The 16,512-nt window shown below is 40.0% G+C and overlaps 1 protein-coding gene across 2 annotated transcripts in view; it reads left to right on the plus strand.

Annotated features, from left to right (window-relative positions):
* The first annotated feature begins 498 nt into the window (after positions 1-498).
* SLMAP (sarcolemma associated protein) overlaps positions 499-16,512 on the plus strand; it is a 54,565-nt gene continuing 38,551 nt past the window's right edge. Inside the window, exons 1-10 of one of the 2 annotated variants that reach the window (XM_018562469.1) lie at positions 499-516; positions 638-674; positions 2,760-2,822; positions 3,711-3,806; positions 4,757-4,828; positions 6,471-6,611; positions 9,355-9,492; positions 12,100-12,268; positions 12,349-12,399; positions 16,239-16,289. In XM_018562469.1, the coding sequence (XP_018417971.1) occupies positions 2,781-2,822; positions 3,711-3,806; positions 4,757-4,828; positions 6,471-6,611; positions 9,355-9,492; positions 12,100-12,268; positions 12,349-12,399; positions 16,239-16,289 (760 nt within the window). In that variant the 5' untranslated portion in view covers positions 499-516; positions 638-674; positions 2,760-2,780. Of the gene's footprint in view, positions 517-637; positions 675-2,759; positions 2,823-3,710; positions 3,807-4,756; positions 4,829-6,470; positions 6,612-9,354; positions 9,493-9,787; positions 9,793-12,099; positions 12,269-12,348; positions 12,400-16,238; positions 16,290-16,512 lie in introns of those variants that run through there. The other variant, XM_018562470.1, reaches the window with a different exon arrangement.

A 16,512-nucleotide genomic window follows, 5' to 3' on the forward strand; every position in this document is an offset into this window, starting at 1 on the left:
ATTTTTAAGATTTCATTCCTGAGTTTAGTGTCACTTTAAAATGACAGCAGCATTTGTGTGGATGCAATAAATAGGCAGGTTTGTTTTTCTCAAATCTGACTTGATCACATAAAGAGTTCTTTCCTCTGCTACACAAACCTGTGATTGGTATGTTCAGAGAGAAAAATCCAAATTTTCAGTTTAAACCTTTCATCTAATCAGAATATCCTAAAATACTTTTACATAACACAGAACTATGAGTCCAGCATGAAATTACTTGTTGAAAGGTTGCACGTTTTTAGCAGACCTACGCCTTTAACCCGTTCAGGTCTCCCTCGGATTGCTGGCCCGGGGTTATGACTTAGGGTGCTGAGGAGCTGAAGCGGTTAATGGTGCGGTGTAGAAGCAGCAGGTATAAATTAGAGCTCCGGGCAGGCAACGTTCTATGAGCAGCACTGTGGAATAAAGTAAGGGGAAAGAAAAGTCCAGGGCAGAGTTAATTTCTTTCCCATGCTGCCGCTCCCTTTCAGAATCAACGTGAGTCTCCACCAAATCCAGTTAAATATTTACAGAGCTTGCACCCAGGATTTTTGAACTCTTGCTCCTTGGTGTTCTGTGTTTACATTCTAACAGTAAGCTTGTTCCTTCCTTTTTCTAGTGTCATCCAAGCTCCACTGCCCTGTCCTCTCGACAAGGTAAGACCGTCTCTCTCTCTTTATTTTTTTCTTTTGGGTGAAGGGATCAGATTGAAAGCATTTGTTTATCCCTAGAGGACTCTTATGCTCCCTCGGTCTTCATGAATCATGTCATTTGACATCAGCGCCTTCCTTCTGTTAAAACCTAGTCTCTGTCGTAGATGGAAATTTTTAGGAGAAAACATGCACGAAAAGAACTAAAATGGCTGTTTTGGGATTTACAGTAAGCTGACATTTTCTGCAATGAGTCCTGACTGTACGGAATACAGGAGATGGTGGAGAGGAAGATGTTTACCCAATGTTATGCTGCGCAGTGATTTTGCGAGATACAGCCGGGAATAGGGAACTAGAGCTGTTGCCTATGGCAACCGGTAAACAAGTATCATTCTTCTAGTGAGGTTTAGAGAACATCTAGTTGCCGTAAGCAACAGCCCTATTTTTTGGGCTTCAGCTTCTTTTTAAATGTCGGCTCTGAGCAGAGGGAAATTATCTTCTAATTTTTTTCTGTTGATTAAAACCTACTGAACATGTTCAGTGCTGCAATGATTGCTCATGCTGCCGGCAACCCTAATAAACAGTGGCCATGGCTCCGCCCACTGTGATTTCGCTCCAACATTACATGGGAAGAGTTGACAGCAGGTGGCTCCTATGGATGCCTCAGGTCAGGCTCTAGAAAATTTACTGTCGTAATGCCGTTTTTATGGCTTTTTTGTCTAAGGAAAATGTTAGATCCTTTACATTTGTGTTTAAAAGATCCCCAAATACACGGGGACAGACATATTTAGCTGTAATATACAGATATGTCTGCAGCCATGTACTGTATATAATAAAAGAACACAGTCAGTGTTCAGGAATTGGAGCCTGTATATATGTTAAAAAAAAAAAAATTATATATAGGCACTGACTCCTGCACATTGCGCTTTTTGTTATTGTTTTTTTTCTTTACTTTTAATGCAAATGTTTTTTTACTCAGGAGTTATATCCTAAAAATGCATTCATGTACCTTACCTATTAATAAAAAAATGTATCTTCTTTGTGTATCACCCGGCTGTAAAACCTAAAATCATCTCTGAATTGGTGCTGACACTGTCCTTCCTTCTGGAGGGTGGCTACTTTTCAACATATGGACATGACAGGAGTGAGCTTGGAGCAGTGGCTACTTTACAACATGGGGACCAAAAGTAGCCACCCTCCAGAAGGAAGGACAGTGTCTGCTCCAATTCAGAGATGATTTTGAGGATCTACAGCTGAGTGATGCCGCTGGTCACCGCCGCTGATCCTCGAAGCAATCCCCTGTCCCGAACCATAGGCTTCTTCTGCTGTCAATCAACCTGTTGGGCGGAGGTTGGGGAGTGGCCTGATATAGATAGATCTATAGATAGATAGATATATCTCGAGCTTAAACATCCATTTGTGGTACTTGAATGTATTTGTAAGATCGATTTCCTGTGTTTAGTGTCACGTCAATGGTGGCAGATGTGTCTGTCCTCATTTGGTACCCTTTGCGGTTTCTTGTGACTCGGCCAATGGTGCAGTCAATGCAGCACTTGTTTCGGTGGGTAGTAGGAATCAGACGTGATGAACAGAGACTGGAGAATATATGGAGCTTTCAGTATCTTGATAATATATGCATTCTTAGGCATTGGAAGACCATGTATAAAATCGGACATTTGACACAACATAACTGTCACACTTCAAGTGATTTATGACTCCTGATACTTAGGCTGCTAGGCTAGACTCAATATAGATAAAGCTAAATAATGGGAAACATGAGTAAGACATAAGACTAAATGTTTAAAGTTCAGGCCTTGCACGGTTTTAAAACCATTTCTCGCTGTACAACCACATCCCTCAATTTTTTTCGTAGTGGAGCTGTTAGGTTTTTATTGTTGCTCATTTCCATGTTGATATGTACTTACATCCTCCCTCCGTGGTCATTGAGGCAGAAAGTGACAAAAGAGAACACAATGGGAAACACTTGACAGATATGTCAAACAGTCTCCACACAATCTTTGGATAGCTGGTGTTTAAAGTATCTTTGTCATAGTGATGACATTTTACATTTGTTTTTGGTTCTTTTTGCAGGTTGCTGCTCATACTCCCAGTATGTACTCTCAGGAACTGTTCCAACTTTCTCAGTATCTACAGGTAAAAAGAGCTTTGCTCTGTTTTTAATTTCCAGTAGGTATTAGTACTGTAGAGAAGATAAATGAAGGGCGGAGAGTCGCGGGTCCAGCGTACTGGTAAACTCAGTTTTAAAAGTTTTGTCTATGTACTTGAACCTTTTTGACTTTCATTCTTCTATTTTAGTGTCAGGAAAAACAGCTTTAAGTTGAAGGGAGGGTTGTTGCATATGATAAGCAATGCTAGATGAACTCATAATGTACACAACATCACACCATCCTCCAATGCCACATGTTCAGATGGATTTGCTTTCAGGAAATGCATGGATATGATGTCATTTTTCGAGAGTGAACCTCTCTTCAGGTCAGAAGCTGACTTGTTGTTACTGACTTGTTCAGTATTGGTTCTGACCTGAAGAAGAGAGGTTCACTCTCGAAAGCTTGTCTTTTATATATTTTGTTAGTCCAATAAAAAAGGTATCATTGCACACTGCAATACTGCATTTTTGTCTATTTTGACATCATTAGATATAGATATAGATAGATATAGCTTTGATGTAGTATTAGTGATTTTTGAAATCCCCCTATACAGCAGAGCTGGCAAGTAAGCCAGACCAGAGGCGGCACAAGGAACCAAACTGTTCTGCTGCAGTGTTTGTACAAACATGGGACATGCTAGGAGGAAAAGAGTGATGGAGAGATGAGTCAGTCTATTGCTTTCTCCTCTCGCTGTCCAGTGACAAGCCTGTCAAACCTGTAAGTGTTACTCAATTTGCAATAGAGAAAAAAAAAATCAGATCTTCTGCCAGACTTTCACATAGTTATAGAATTTTAGCTCCTTTTTCCTTTCAAACAATATTAAAGCAGCAAACAATAGATATCTTGCTGACACGTGTCTCTGTACTTTCTGTAGGAGGCCTTACATCGGGAACAGATGTTGGAACAGAAGTTGGCCACTCTTCAGAGGCTACTAGCCAATACACAGGAAGCTTCCGATACTAGTTGGCAGGTATCGGAAAGTGAAGACATCAATTTTCCACTTGTTGTTGTCCATTGTCTTGTGAAAAAGAGCTGTCAATAGCTCCCACTGGTCCAAACTGTGATGATTTTCTATGTGTATAGACTGTGAGGAATATTCTGCTTCAGTGCTGCATGGACATGAATATTTCTTTACTGTTTTCTGAGATCATTGTCTACAACTCCATTTTCAGGGACATTTCAAAGCCCAGATTGTCTCTTGAAACATGTGATGATAGCAACCATCTGGTATTTTCTTTAAATGAAGGGTTTTTGTGTATATTATTAAGTATCCCTTGATCAAAGGTCTGTGAAGCTTAGATGCCCAGTCCAAATGTAACTACATTGGCATGTACCTGTTTACGCCACAATAACTCAAACTCATTTTCCAAAATTTAAAATAAAGAACATTTGGGCTTTTTTTTTCCCCTTGCAAAATTGATGTAATTAAAAACCCTACACTTTTTTTTTACATTATTATTATTATTATAAATGTAAAAAAAAAATTCTACATAAAGGACAACTAGTTAATATTAAAGCTGATGGCACTGGAGCCTCATACATGGAACGATTACCTGTGGATCGGGATAGATGCTTGTCCCTGGATGCAGCCTCTCAGAGTCCAGGGACAAGCCTGCATGTGACTACTATGCCATAACTGACCTATTGATCACATGATCAGGGACCTCTCTGATTTGTTCCCAATCATCAGTGGGGGCCTAAACTGTCCGACAGCAGGAATTGGAACCCAGCAGCCATGCAAAATGCTAGCTGCTGGCTTGCAAAGGGGGATGTTTTTAAATGCATCACCAGCACAAACATTTTTGTGGGCAGGAAGGAGCTATGATAAGGACTAGTATATTGAATATTTGCTATTGCTTATGAATGTTTCATGTTTACCACGTGCATATGATTCTTTTTTTTTCCCCCCGTTATATCAAGGCTTTAATAGATGAGGACCGGCTTTTATCACGATTGGAGGTCATGGGAAACCAGCTCCAGGCTTATTCAAAAGTGAGTGTTTTTTTAGGGCTTGGGTATATAACCGAGGGTATCCATCTCCCTTGGGGTTGTGAGTATGGATCCCTTAGTAGGTAAAATTGAAACCTGAATGTTATCAAATCTTAAATCAAAGTGGAGAAATTAGCTTGATGTGTCAAATAACAAACCAGTAACTATCTAGATTTTATATTTCGATTGCACAAAAATAATAGCAAAATCTCACTAGTTTTAGCTGACTTTGTGATTTGCTGTTTTTGTGTATCTATATCTATAGATCTAGATCTATATCTATGTATATATAGATCTGTGTGTGTGTATGTATATGTATGTATATATATATATATATAATCTCTCAAGATTTTCTGTCACCTGTTCTGTTCCCAGCTATCTATAAAATAAAACCAACCTATTGACATCGTTTGAAGTCATACTGGTACTAAAATAATTGCTGATTACTATGAAGGGGGTATGGTGGCATACTTGGCAATTCGTTGGGGGTCGCATATGAACCCTTTTTTAGTATGTGGTGGAGTAAGCCTTGTACAGCTGTGTATGTCATTGTACAAATGGGTTTTAATTGAACAATATATAATGAGGGTAATCTTATCAAAACTGGAGCAGTTCTGCATGGCAACCAATCAGCTTCTCTCTTCATTTCCAAATATCTTAACTAACCAAACTGAAAGACGCTGATTGGTTGCCATGCACAACTGCTCCAGATTTTGTCTGCTCCAGTGTTGATCAATTCCCCTCAATGTGCTTATCAACTGAGGCCACTCTGTCTGCTTAACAGATATATCATTAATGGAGATTATAACCCAATGACAACGCTTGTTTTTTTTTTTTTTTTTTTTTTAATGGCTGCATATTTTGAATGCTGCACAGTAAAGAATTTGTTGTATGCTTGCAGAAATCTGAAATCTGTCATAACACTATATATAACTCAGTTTGCCTACCCATACAAACGCTGCTTTGCTGTTTATCCGTTACAACTCAACTCCAGCCAAAACTATGGTTTGTCTACGATTTGTCGATTTCACAGCTTGTCCCTGTGAAACAGAAATTAGGGAAATGGTTGTCACTGGAACAGGAAAACCGCAATTCTAATAATATGACAAATATTCTAACCCTTTGTTTTATTTTTTATTACTGGACAAAAACATGGTTTTCCAGACTGTATCCCGACTGGAGAAATTTCCTATTACTTCCCGTCCTGATGGATAATCGGGGAAAACTCCCCAGTGGGTAAACAGAACTGCAAATAAAACCTGATAGAAGTGGTAACCCTTTTGCATTCTGTCCAAAACAAAAAAGAAGCTTTGGCTGGAAATGGGCTTTAACAAACTATTATATAAAGCTGTGAATATGTTATTTAAATGTATTTATTGCATTTTTGGGGATCTCAGGTTTAAAAAGTGATCATAGCCATTATATAAGGATACTTACACTATTTGATGAGGAAATAAAAATAAATAAATAAATACATTTGCTTGTGTATTTATGAATATAGTGTTTGTATTGGTCAGTGGTATTGTCTTGGTTCAAGGCTACTAAATCAGGTCATCATAAATTTCAAGTATGGGCCTCTTCTGTGAATTTGGATGCCATATTGTTTAACAGTTGCTGTTTTACAGAAATGAACTTTATTTTGCAGAATCAGACAGACGATGGCATTCGGAAAGAGCTGATAGCGTTACAAGAAGACAAACACAACTATGAGACGACAGCCAAAGAGTCTTTGAGGCGAGTTCTACAAGAAAAGATCGAGGTTGTGCGGAAGCTGTCTGAAGTGGAGGTATTCACCTAGTTTATTCAGAGCTCTGTCACTATACTACAGTGTACCTGCAATTTAAATTCAGACATATGGCAGAGTGCACTCACTAATCAATGATATCAACTCCTAATCCCCCTTCTATCCAATATGTACTGAGCAAATAGACCGACACAACAATGAGGTCTGTGTTCAAAGAAGGGCTGCCACAATTGTAGTAGATACAATGCTGCTAGTGAGGAATATGTCTTCTGCTAGAAGTATTAAGGTATCTATATTGGAGGTGCACCGAAACTACATTTTGAAAGCGATACTGAAAATTTAAAAAACGTCAGGCCGAAGCCAAAAAAATTTTTCCCTAACCTTTTTTAATTTTTCTAAAAAAAAAAGTTTTAAACTTTTTTTTGAAATATTTTTTTTTTTCACTTCACTGTCAGGTGCTCTGGGGAAATACCAGGGGTCTAAATAGACCCCTGATATTTCCCTTTTAATATAGAAAAAGAGATTGAGGACACAGAGTCCTCAATCTCTTATTCTGCAGCCCCTGTTATAATGAACAGGAATCCTCTATACTGAGTGTTTCTGTTCATCACTTGTGGAGATTGTATGTTTACCATGTACACAATCATGAATGAACAGGAAGTGATATATATCACTTTGTGTTCATTCATAATTGGGGACACAGTAAACATACATAGTTACATAGTTACATAGTATTTGAGGTTGAATAAAGACATTAGTCCATCAAGTCCAACCTATTAGGATCTCATTCTAGGAGTACCTGTACCCCTGTATATTACGGTCCCTTAAGAAATCGTCCAAAAGTTTCTTGAACAATTCCACATTCTTTGCTGAAATCACTGTCTGTGGCAGTGAGTTCCAGACCCTAACTGATCTTACTGTGAAGAACCCCCTTCGCCCCTTGTGCTGGAATTTTTTTTCCACCAATTTTAGGTGGTGGCCTCTAGTTTTTGTAACGGAGTTAATTTTAAACAGTTTATCGCTAATGTTGCTACCACCATTGAACATTTTGTACATGGAGATCATATCCCCCCTTAATCTCCTCACCTCCAATGTGAACATGTTTAAATTTAGTAGCCTTGTCTCGTAGCTCTGGTCCTCCATACCCCTAATTAGTTTGGTTGCCCTCCGCTGGACTTTTTCCAACTCAAGGACATCTTTTCTTAGTACTGGTGACCAGAACTGGACCGCGTACTCCAGATGAGGTCGAACCAATGATATATAATGACCAATGACTCTGTCCTCAATTATTTACAAGCAGTCAGCGATCACTGACTGCTTGTACCCGCTTTCCATCCTGACTTGTTGTCATAGGGTATTAAGCGGGGAGGAGAGGTCAATCTATTTTGACAGCTGACTCCTCCCCCGCACCGCCGGACTCCTTCACCGCACCAGACCAACAGTGAAGCCGGACAGCAAGTCATTACACGGCGCCCGGCTTCCTGATTGCTGACGAGGGAGCATAGAGCCGGCTTCCTGGCCAATCAGGAACCCGAGCCGTGTGTAATGACTCTTCACCCAGCTTTCCGATTGATTGGGAAGCTGGCCAACCACGAAGCCGACTCCATGCTCCCTTTTTAGCAATCAGGAATATTTGTCTGGAGTAGAGCTTTACTATATACAGGATACGTGTCATGAGGTCTTTGTGTTTGAGTTATGAATTCTGCAGTCAAAATGAACTTGAGGTCCACTGCTCCCTTTATCTAGTTTGGTGCCCCTAAAGATCCGATCTCAAGTTCCTTATTTGATACTTCACCTCTTTGCTTCAGTCGAGCTTGCGGTTTGTGTGAGGCAGAGACTCTCTTTAGGTACCTCTGGCCAAGCATCCAATCATTGCACCTGCCCCACACAGAAAGTACCCTCGGCTTCCGTGAAGAAGTAGGTTGAGCAAAATGAGGACATGGATCTGGAGGGGAAATGTTAAAGCAAACAGGTAAACATTCTCAGGGTGGTTGCTGTAATTTATTGATTGGGAGCAGTGGACTTAATCAGCTTTTCACTTTGTCTCTGTAACACAGCTTCAGCTAAAATGAAACGAGCATGTTGTCTACTTTTTTCTTATCTTCTGTTTTATCGCTGTTGCATAAGGACAGCACTTTAAAGGGCCTTTAAAGAAATACTACAAGTTCAAGTTATAAATATTCCCTGTAAATAATTAGCCTGTATCCTTGAAATACCAAACTCCGAGCAGATATTTAAAGAATGTGCAGTCATTTATTTCTTTTATGGAAAACATTAAACGTATTCTTAAATAATCTAGTGTAAGCACCTGAATTTTGTTTTTATATCAGCACAGCAGTGGGTAGGTGGGGTGATCACCAGCAATAGGTGCCTGTTAAGCTTCTCTGCATTGCATATGTGCTGACTGTAAGTGTGCTGACGCGGGCCGAAGGTTAAACTTATCTTGCTTTTCTGCTACTGGAGTGGTAACCAGGAAAGACGATTCCCATATACATATTTCAGCTATTTGCTTGACATGCCTCTTATAGAATAAGGCCTTAGCTGCCCAGCCTGTACATGTCCAGCATAGCCCTGAGACATTCTTTGATATAGATGAAAGTTGCATGCCTTACTGCAAAAATAGGCCATGGTCTAGAGTGTGACTCTCACTGGTTTTAGTCATTAATGGTCTGTCTGACTCAACCCTTGCCTCATCCAAAATATAAAAGCTGTTGTGAGAAGTGGTGAATTGTAAGTGGACTGTCAATATTTGAGAGGGACATAATGTTTTGTCTGACAATTGCAGAGAAGTTTGAGTAACACAGAAGATGAATGTACCCATCTGAAGGAGATGAACGAACGCACACAAGAAGAATTGCGAGAACTGGCCAACAAATACAATGGGGCAGTAAATGAAATTAAAGATCTCGCTGACAAACTAAAGGTATTTCACAGGTGTTGTGAAAGATTCAGACTTGGAATATTTATTTAAGAAATAAGAATGGACAGTGTGTTCTATTTTTCTGCACGTTTCTGCTTCACTGAGACCTGGACAAATAGAGATTACACTGGTTAAGCCTCTCGTCATGCCCTGACTCTTTGGATTTATGGTAAATGGCCACAAGTATGTTAATCCCCCTCCGCATTGAGTTCAGGTGTTTCCAGTGAAGGGTTATGTCCATGCTACAGTATATAAAGACATTGTATAAGATTGTGTGCTTACAATTTTGTGGCAACAGTTTGGGTAAGGCCTGACTGCACACAAAGCCAGCTCCATTAACACATCATTTAACAGGTTTGTTGTGGTGGAACTCAAGTGGCCTGCAAAGAGCCCAGACCTTTTAGATGAAATTGAACACCTGTAAAATTGAACCACTGACTACAAGCCAGGTCTTCTCATCCAACATCAGTACCTGACCACAAAAAATGTTCTTTTGGCTAAATGGGCACAAATACCCACAGTCGCACTGTACATTGGGTGGAAAGCCTTACCAAAAGAGTGGAGGCTTTTAAAGCCACAAATGGGTGAGGAGGGCACAACTTCAATGATGCTCATGGTTTTAGATTGGGATCTCCAACAGGCTCGTATACGTTTGGTGCCCACAAACTTTTAACCAAATAGTATAATAGTCTGAGCTCTGATATGGCTGTGTAGTTGGGAATGTTCTTAAGAACTATTTTAACTAAAAGTAAAAAGGACAGGGGTGTCCTTGTAGATGGATAATTCAGCATGTACAGTCTGTTTGAGCTTTAAAGGGACACTAAACTCGGCAGATAAATCTTATAAATGCATTCAAGTACCTTGCCGATTAACAAAAATGTATCTTATTTGTGTATCACTCAGCTATAGCTCCTCAAATCATCTCTGAATTGGTGCTGACACCGTCCTTCCTGGAGGGTGGCTACTTTTGTTCCCCATGGTCCCTGTGTGTTTTGTGAAGTTGCCAACGCTCCAAGCTCACTCCCATGATAGACTATCATTTTATCACAAACTAGGAAACTAAACATAAGATTGTAGTCCATCGGAGCGAGCTTGGAGCGGTGACTACTTTACAACACACACAGGGACCATGGGGAACAAAAGTAGCCACCCTCCAGAAGGTAGGACAGTGTTGGCACCGATTCAGATTTGAGGATCTAAAGCCGAGTGATACACACATAAGATACATTTTTGCTAATAGTTAAGGTACTTGAATGCCTTTTTAAGGTTTAACTCCTGAGTTTAGTGTCACTTTAAGTGTATTTCCATTGAAATCCCACAAATGATCTTAGTGACTCGATGTAGTGGTACAATACCCTCTTGTAAACAGAAAATGACTACAGCCTTTCTAAACTCAGTTAATGGAGGTTATAGAGTGCCATTATATTTGAATGGGTGACATAAACGGACAGATTATGTAGGTGGTATTGTGTGTTAATCTGAGATTGTTGTTTCTGATTTTATAAAACTGAGAAACTGTGGGAGGCAGAAACCATCTGTGTGACTTAATGGAGCAGTTTACTGTAAATTATTCTTACAGCAGCTATTTAGTATTTGAATCAGTGAGAATGGTAATATCTGAATGTATTTTGTAGCAGTGCTGTGGAAATAACTGTACGTTTACAAGCACAGACACATTTTATCATAACTTAATGGGAAGAGAAGATGGAAACCTGGGAGCTACCATTAGTGACTTATTCTTACAATGTGCTTTCTCCAAGGCTGTCATGAGTGCTTTTTTTTTTACTAGCTAGTGAATCACTGACCTGGAGCAAGCATGCAGCCAGTAAACTTTGTACTCCTATGCTTTCATGGCAGCAATGCCGTAATTAAGATTACAACTCTGGAGCCTATGCCTGTTTAATTACAGATGTACCTTTTTAAATTCAAAACCCTATATGGGTTCTCCCTCCCTTCTTGGCTAGTAAACCCAAAGATATACCATAGGTGTAGTGTGGTCCCCTCTATACTGCCTGGCTTTTCGCTCTGTGGGCAGAGTTTACTGACATTCTTCCTTTTGGTACCTATTCTGATTTGCACAAGGGCCACTACACACTCCATAGTGATGAAGTGGAGAGGGAAACTTAGAAAGAGGGCAGTGTGAAAAACAAATGCTACATCTAAGCTTTGTCTTTGGGTATACTAGCTAAGGTGGTTGGGGGAGCCTGTGTGTGTATATGTTTGTGTGTATGTGTGTGTGTGTATATATATTATGTATATATATATTATATATATATATATAATCTGTATGTAGTTTGTCTTTTCTCCCTATGTTTGAGTTGGTTTTTGCATGGGTTGTGATTTTCTTGGCTCAAAAGAATACTGAAAGGTTATTTTGGTTTATCTAAACTCGTCTTACTGTGCAAATATGTATATGACATTTCAATATAACGTAAATAACTGGTCCTCCACTTCAGATCCCTGTAGTGTTGTTAAATTGTCACCCTGTAGCACTTCCTGTTTGACATTTTGAGCGGTCAATGAAAATGTAATTTTGCGTTTGCCAGTTTATTCCATGACTGATAACTAGTGCAATGTCTGTCACTTACTAGTAACACTCCCTCTTGACAGGCGGCTGAAGGACGGCAAGAAGAAATCCAGCAGAAGGGGCTGTCAGAGAAGAAAGAATTACAGCTGAAGATTGAAGAAATGGAGGAAAAGGAGCAGGAACTCCAAGCAAAGATTGAGGCCTTGCAGGCGGACAATGACTTCACAAATGAGCGTCTCACTGCGTTACAAGGTCAGTTCCCAAATCTGCTTGTTGCTTTTCCTTTTTTTTTGGTTTGCCATTTTTTTTTATTTTTGGAATTCTGCTTTCAGTACGCTTAGAACAGCTTCAGGAGAAAACACTTAAGGATCACAACAGTCTGGGTAAGTGCTATATGTAGATAGGAAAAAAAATATTGGTGCTACATTGGGACCGTCTAAGATACCTCATTTGATAATTAAATAATAATTACTGATTTAAGCAGATATCAGTCGGGTACATTTTACCATTTAAAAATGCTATTACATTTTTTTAAAGTGCAGTCTTGATTGTGATGTCTTAATGCTGCTCCTGTATGCAACTTTAAGCCTAACCATACCCCCCTTTTTTAGGTTTTTTTTTATTTTTATGCATAGATTGCCAAATTGAAAAAATGTTTTGTTAAAATACTCACCACACCTCTCTGGTGGTGTGTCCTGGAGACTCCATGCTATGTGATCCAGTACTGGTCCAGGTTATCTGCCCCCCTTTCTTTGGGCCTAGGCCATTATGGATACGTCCCTGAGGGTACATCATAACACAAGCCTGGGCTCACATTATATTGCACAAAACAGTATCCACATTTTATTACATGAGCACCAAGAGGAAATACCTGAGGCATCATGTGACTGGCCTGAAAACTGTGGGGTTTAGCCTGTGTATAAAAAGGGGGCACAATTGGTCTCAAGCTGGAGCTGAGCTTTAAACTCAACTCTGGGCAGCAGCGGTCAATAATCGTAACGCTCCAAACCATCTCCCAGTGTTTTTTTTTTCCCCTTATCTCGCCCTTGGACATTGATATTCTACTTTCATAGCCCCTCAAATGTAATCTCAGGGGCTGAAAAATTCAAAAGCAATCAGGAGCTGGGAGGAAGGACCCAGAGACTGTGTCTTTAGGCAGGCTCTTGGTGATGTGGGCAGATTTGCAGGTTGAGACAAGCGAGTAGACTCCCCTGTCTTTCCCGGGGCTGAAGTCCACAGTTGAGTTGCGCAAAACACTACATTTGGTAACAATTGCAGGGAGAACGTGCATTGCACTCTTCCATCTGCTTATCAATTCACACTGTGCTCCTCCACTCAAACTGTGGCTGTAAATACTCAATCCTCCTATGGTAGTGACAATGCGGCCTAATGACCTGGCTTCCTTTTCCCCATCTCTATGCAGTCTGTGTAATAGCCCTCTCTATGTTATGGCTTTACTGAACAGAGAGTAATGTTGCAGGACTACACGGATATACACAATGTGCACATAGGAGGGAGGAGAAAAAGAGGCTGCTTTGTCTGCTACTTCCCATTCAGCTATACCAGCACATGGAGAGGTATTGTGCACAGACTGCACAGAGGTTGTAGGGACTGTAAAAAATGCAGCTTACTACTTTCACCCACCTACGGTTGTGTTCTATGTGCGCTGTTCACACCATTCATGTGCGTTGGTGTGCAGAAAAACACAGCTCAATGGACATGGTGTAAAAAACCTGTTACTGTGCCTTGATTTGTTGGTAACTGAGAGCTACAGTGCACAGAGCTGCGGGGAGGAGCAGGAACAGCAGCATGAGCTACATTTACAAACCTAGTAAAGGACATCTGATCCAAATGGGAAAGAGGACCCACCGCAGTAACATGCCCAAGCAAGTTATCCTGTTGGTTAACAGCAAATATGGCCGAGCACCACTTTGTCTTTGATTCATAGAACAATCGGACACAAACTATCACAATAGGTGTTGGTATGTAGTTATGTTATTAACATAAGTTGTTTTTTTTCCAAGTGATGAGAGGGTAAATTATCATCTCCAGTAGCTTGCAGCAGTGATGGTTCTCCCATAAGATGGCCAAAATCAAGGGGGTTACCAGTGATTGTCACTCCTGAGGGCTGTTTGCTCCATGCCCTCAGGAATGATCAGGACTAGCACTGTGAGTGAGGGTACGGGTAAAGCAAAGGCGTGCCTGTTAACTGTAGTTAAGCAGTATGTCTATGAAGGTTACAACAAAAACAAGGAATACCGGGGTTTGTGAGAGATATGACACCATGGCTTGAAGTTTGATAGAAACAGCAAAATATTTTTATTTCTACTTATTTGTAAATAACATATGTGTTACAATGTACATACAAACAAAGATAAAATTAAAATGGGGCAACAAGCAGTTGCGACCAAATGTAAAAGAGAAAAGAAAATATATAACAATGTTCAAACCGAGATCGTATACTCATTAGGCATGTATAAACAAAACCATTGAAAATCAATACATTGTATATGTCCAATCCCTACGCGTTTCGCAACTTGGCTTCTTCAGGGGATTGTGACCTACCCACCCATTTGGAGTGGGTTTAGGAAGGTCGAACTCTCTGTATGAATTGTGGGGGATACAAATCCTCCGGCTGAAAGATCCCGTTCAGTTTTATGTTTTTTGTTGCTTATTATCTCTATGTCCCAGGGAGACCTCAGGGGCGCAGTAGGAGGGAGGGACTGCACGTCCAAGCTGGAGGATGGGACTGCCTATATCTGTCTTGTAGTGTTCTTACGCTCCAACATCCACACACCTTGCATCTGCTTGTTATGAGGTAGAGGGTTATAGTAAAGGTCCAGGATCCAATTCATCACAGCCACCTTGCTGTCTCCCACCCATGGGCTGACATCTTCGGCTCCTATGCTCGCATAGGAGCCGGAGATGTTAGCCCACCGTTGGAGACAGCAAGGTGGCTGTTAAATTTGGTCACAACTGCTTGTTGCCCCATTTTTATTTAATCTTTGTTTGTATGTACATTGTAACACATGTTATTTACAAATATGTAGAAATACAAATATGTTGCTGTTTCTATCAAACTTCAAGCCATGGTGTCATATCTCTCATAATCCCCGGTATTCCTTGTTTTTGTTGTAGCCAATTGTGTTGTAGGGGGAGAGATTACACCTGGGGGGCCATTGGGCTAACTACTTACGCTTGTCTTTGCTCAAAATGTCTGTGAAGGTTCTCATTCATCCAGGTCATGGTATATCTGTAAAAAAAAAAAAAATAAGTCAAGGCAACTGTACTTGCTGTATTTTTCTTGAAGACGTTTCACTGGTCATCCAATTGTATTAAATGTGTGGGGGCTGACCCATATTCATGTCAACGGTTTTGGAATTGGGATGTTCAACAAGAGATTGGTGTGAAGGTCCGGTGTCCACAAATGTTTGACTATGTAGTCTACACTAGCCTTTCTCCCTTTTTATTTTTATTTTTGGTCACCTTTTCAAATTTATAAAAAAAATAACAAGGGACTCCAGTCTAAAATGTCATGGATTTTAAGGTAGACCCCCCCTTCAAATCGAAGTGCACCCTTTGCACCAGGAGCCCCACTTTCATATCAGAGTTCCCCCTTTCACATGAGAATTCCCCTTTAACATCAGAGCCCCCTTCACATCAGTCTTAATTTCCCCCCAACATCACAGTCCCACTACCACAAAAGTTTGAAGCACCCCCGAGGAGGCCAGGACGTACTCCAGACTGTCACGGCACCCTGGTTGAGAGAGGCTGGTGTACACGCACAACCAGGAAAGGTGTTTCAATATACAATATTTATTTTTATATATAGTATACATTTTTTGTTCCAGTGGCTGCAAGTAAAAATGTTTTTTTTATGGTAATTACTGAATACTTTGCTGTTTCCCCCCCCCTATCCCCTTCGTTTTCTAGCAGTAAATAAGAGTGCTCTGCATTCAGTCAAAAGGGAGCTACTCTCTGTACCGAATACCTGGACGTCATTGGACTATATTGTGCATTATGGGAGACCATGTAATAAAATGTTTTAATGTTCTTATTAAAAATGTGTAATCCTTATTGTGATTCAGCAGATGGCAGTGTTGTAATACATTCACAGTTTGATTCTTCGAGACTTAGAATGTTACAGTACTTGTGAAATGCTTAAAAAAATGTGCCATCTATGCTGGACCTGTTGGAAATTAATCATCTTTTGTGATCACAGGCATACAAGTTGATGACTTCAAACCTAAAATCAATGGCAATGCAGACAAAGGTATGTACTATTGGCATATATTTCTTTTAACACATAATTACATTTTTCCCATTTATAAAAATGAATTATTAATTGGATTAGAAAAACATATTTACTTAACTAATCCATCATTCATGTGACACTGCTTGATTGTTTAATGTGATCCTAGTATTTTCCTATGTTTGCAGTGTGGTTTAGAAGCCTTTACCTGCATACAAAAAACAGAAAAGTGTTTTGTTAGACG

Source organism: Nanorana parkeri, unplaced genomic scaffold (genome assembly GCF_000935625.1).
Source record: "Nanorana parkeri isolate BGI_ZX_2015 unplaced genomic scaffold, ASM93562v1 scaffold578, whole genome shotgun sequence".
NCBI classification, from domain to species: domain Eukaryota; kingdom Metazoa; phylum Chordata; class Amphibia; order Anura; family Dicroglossidae; genus Nanorana; species Nanorana parkeri.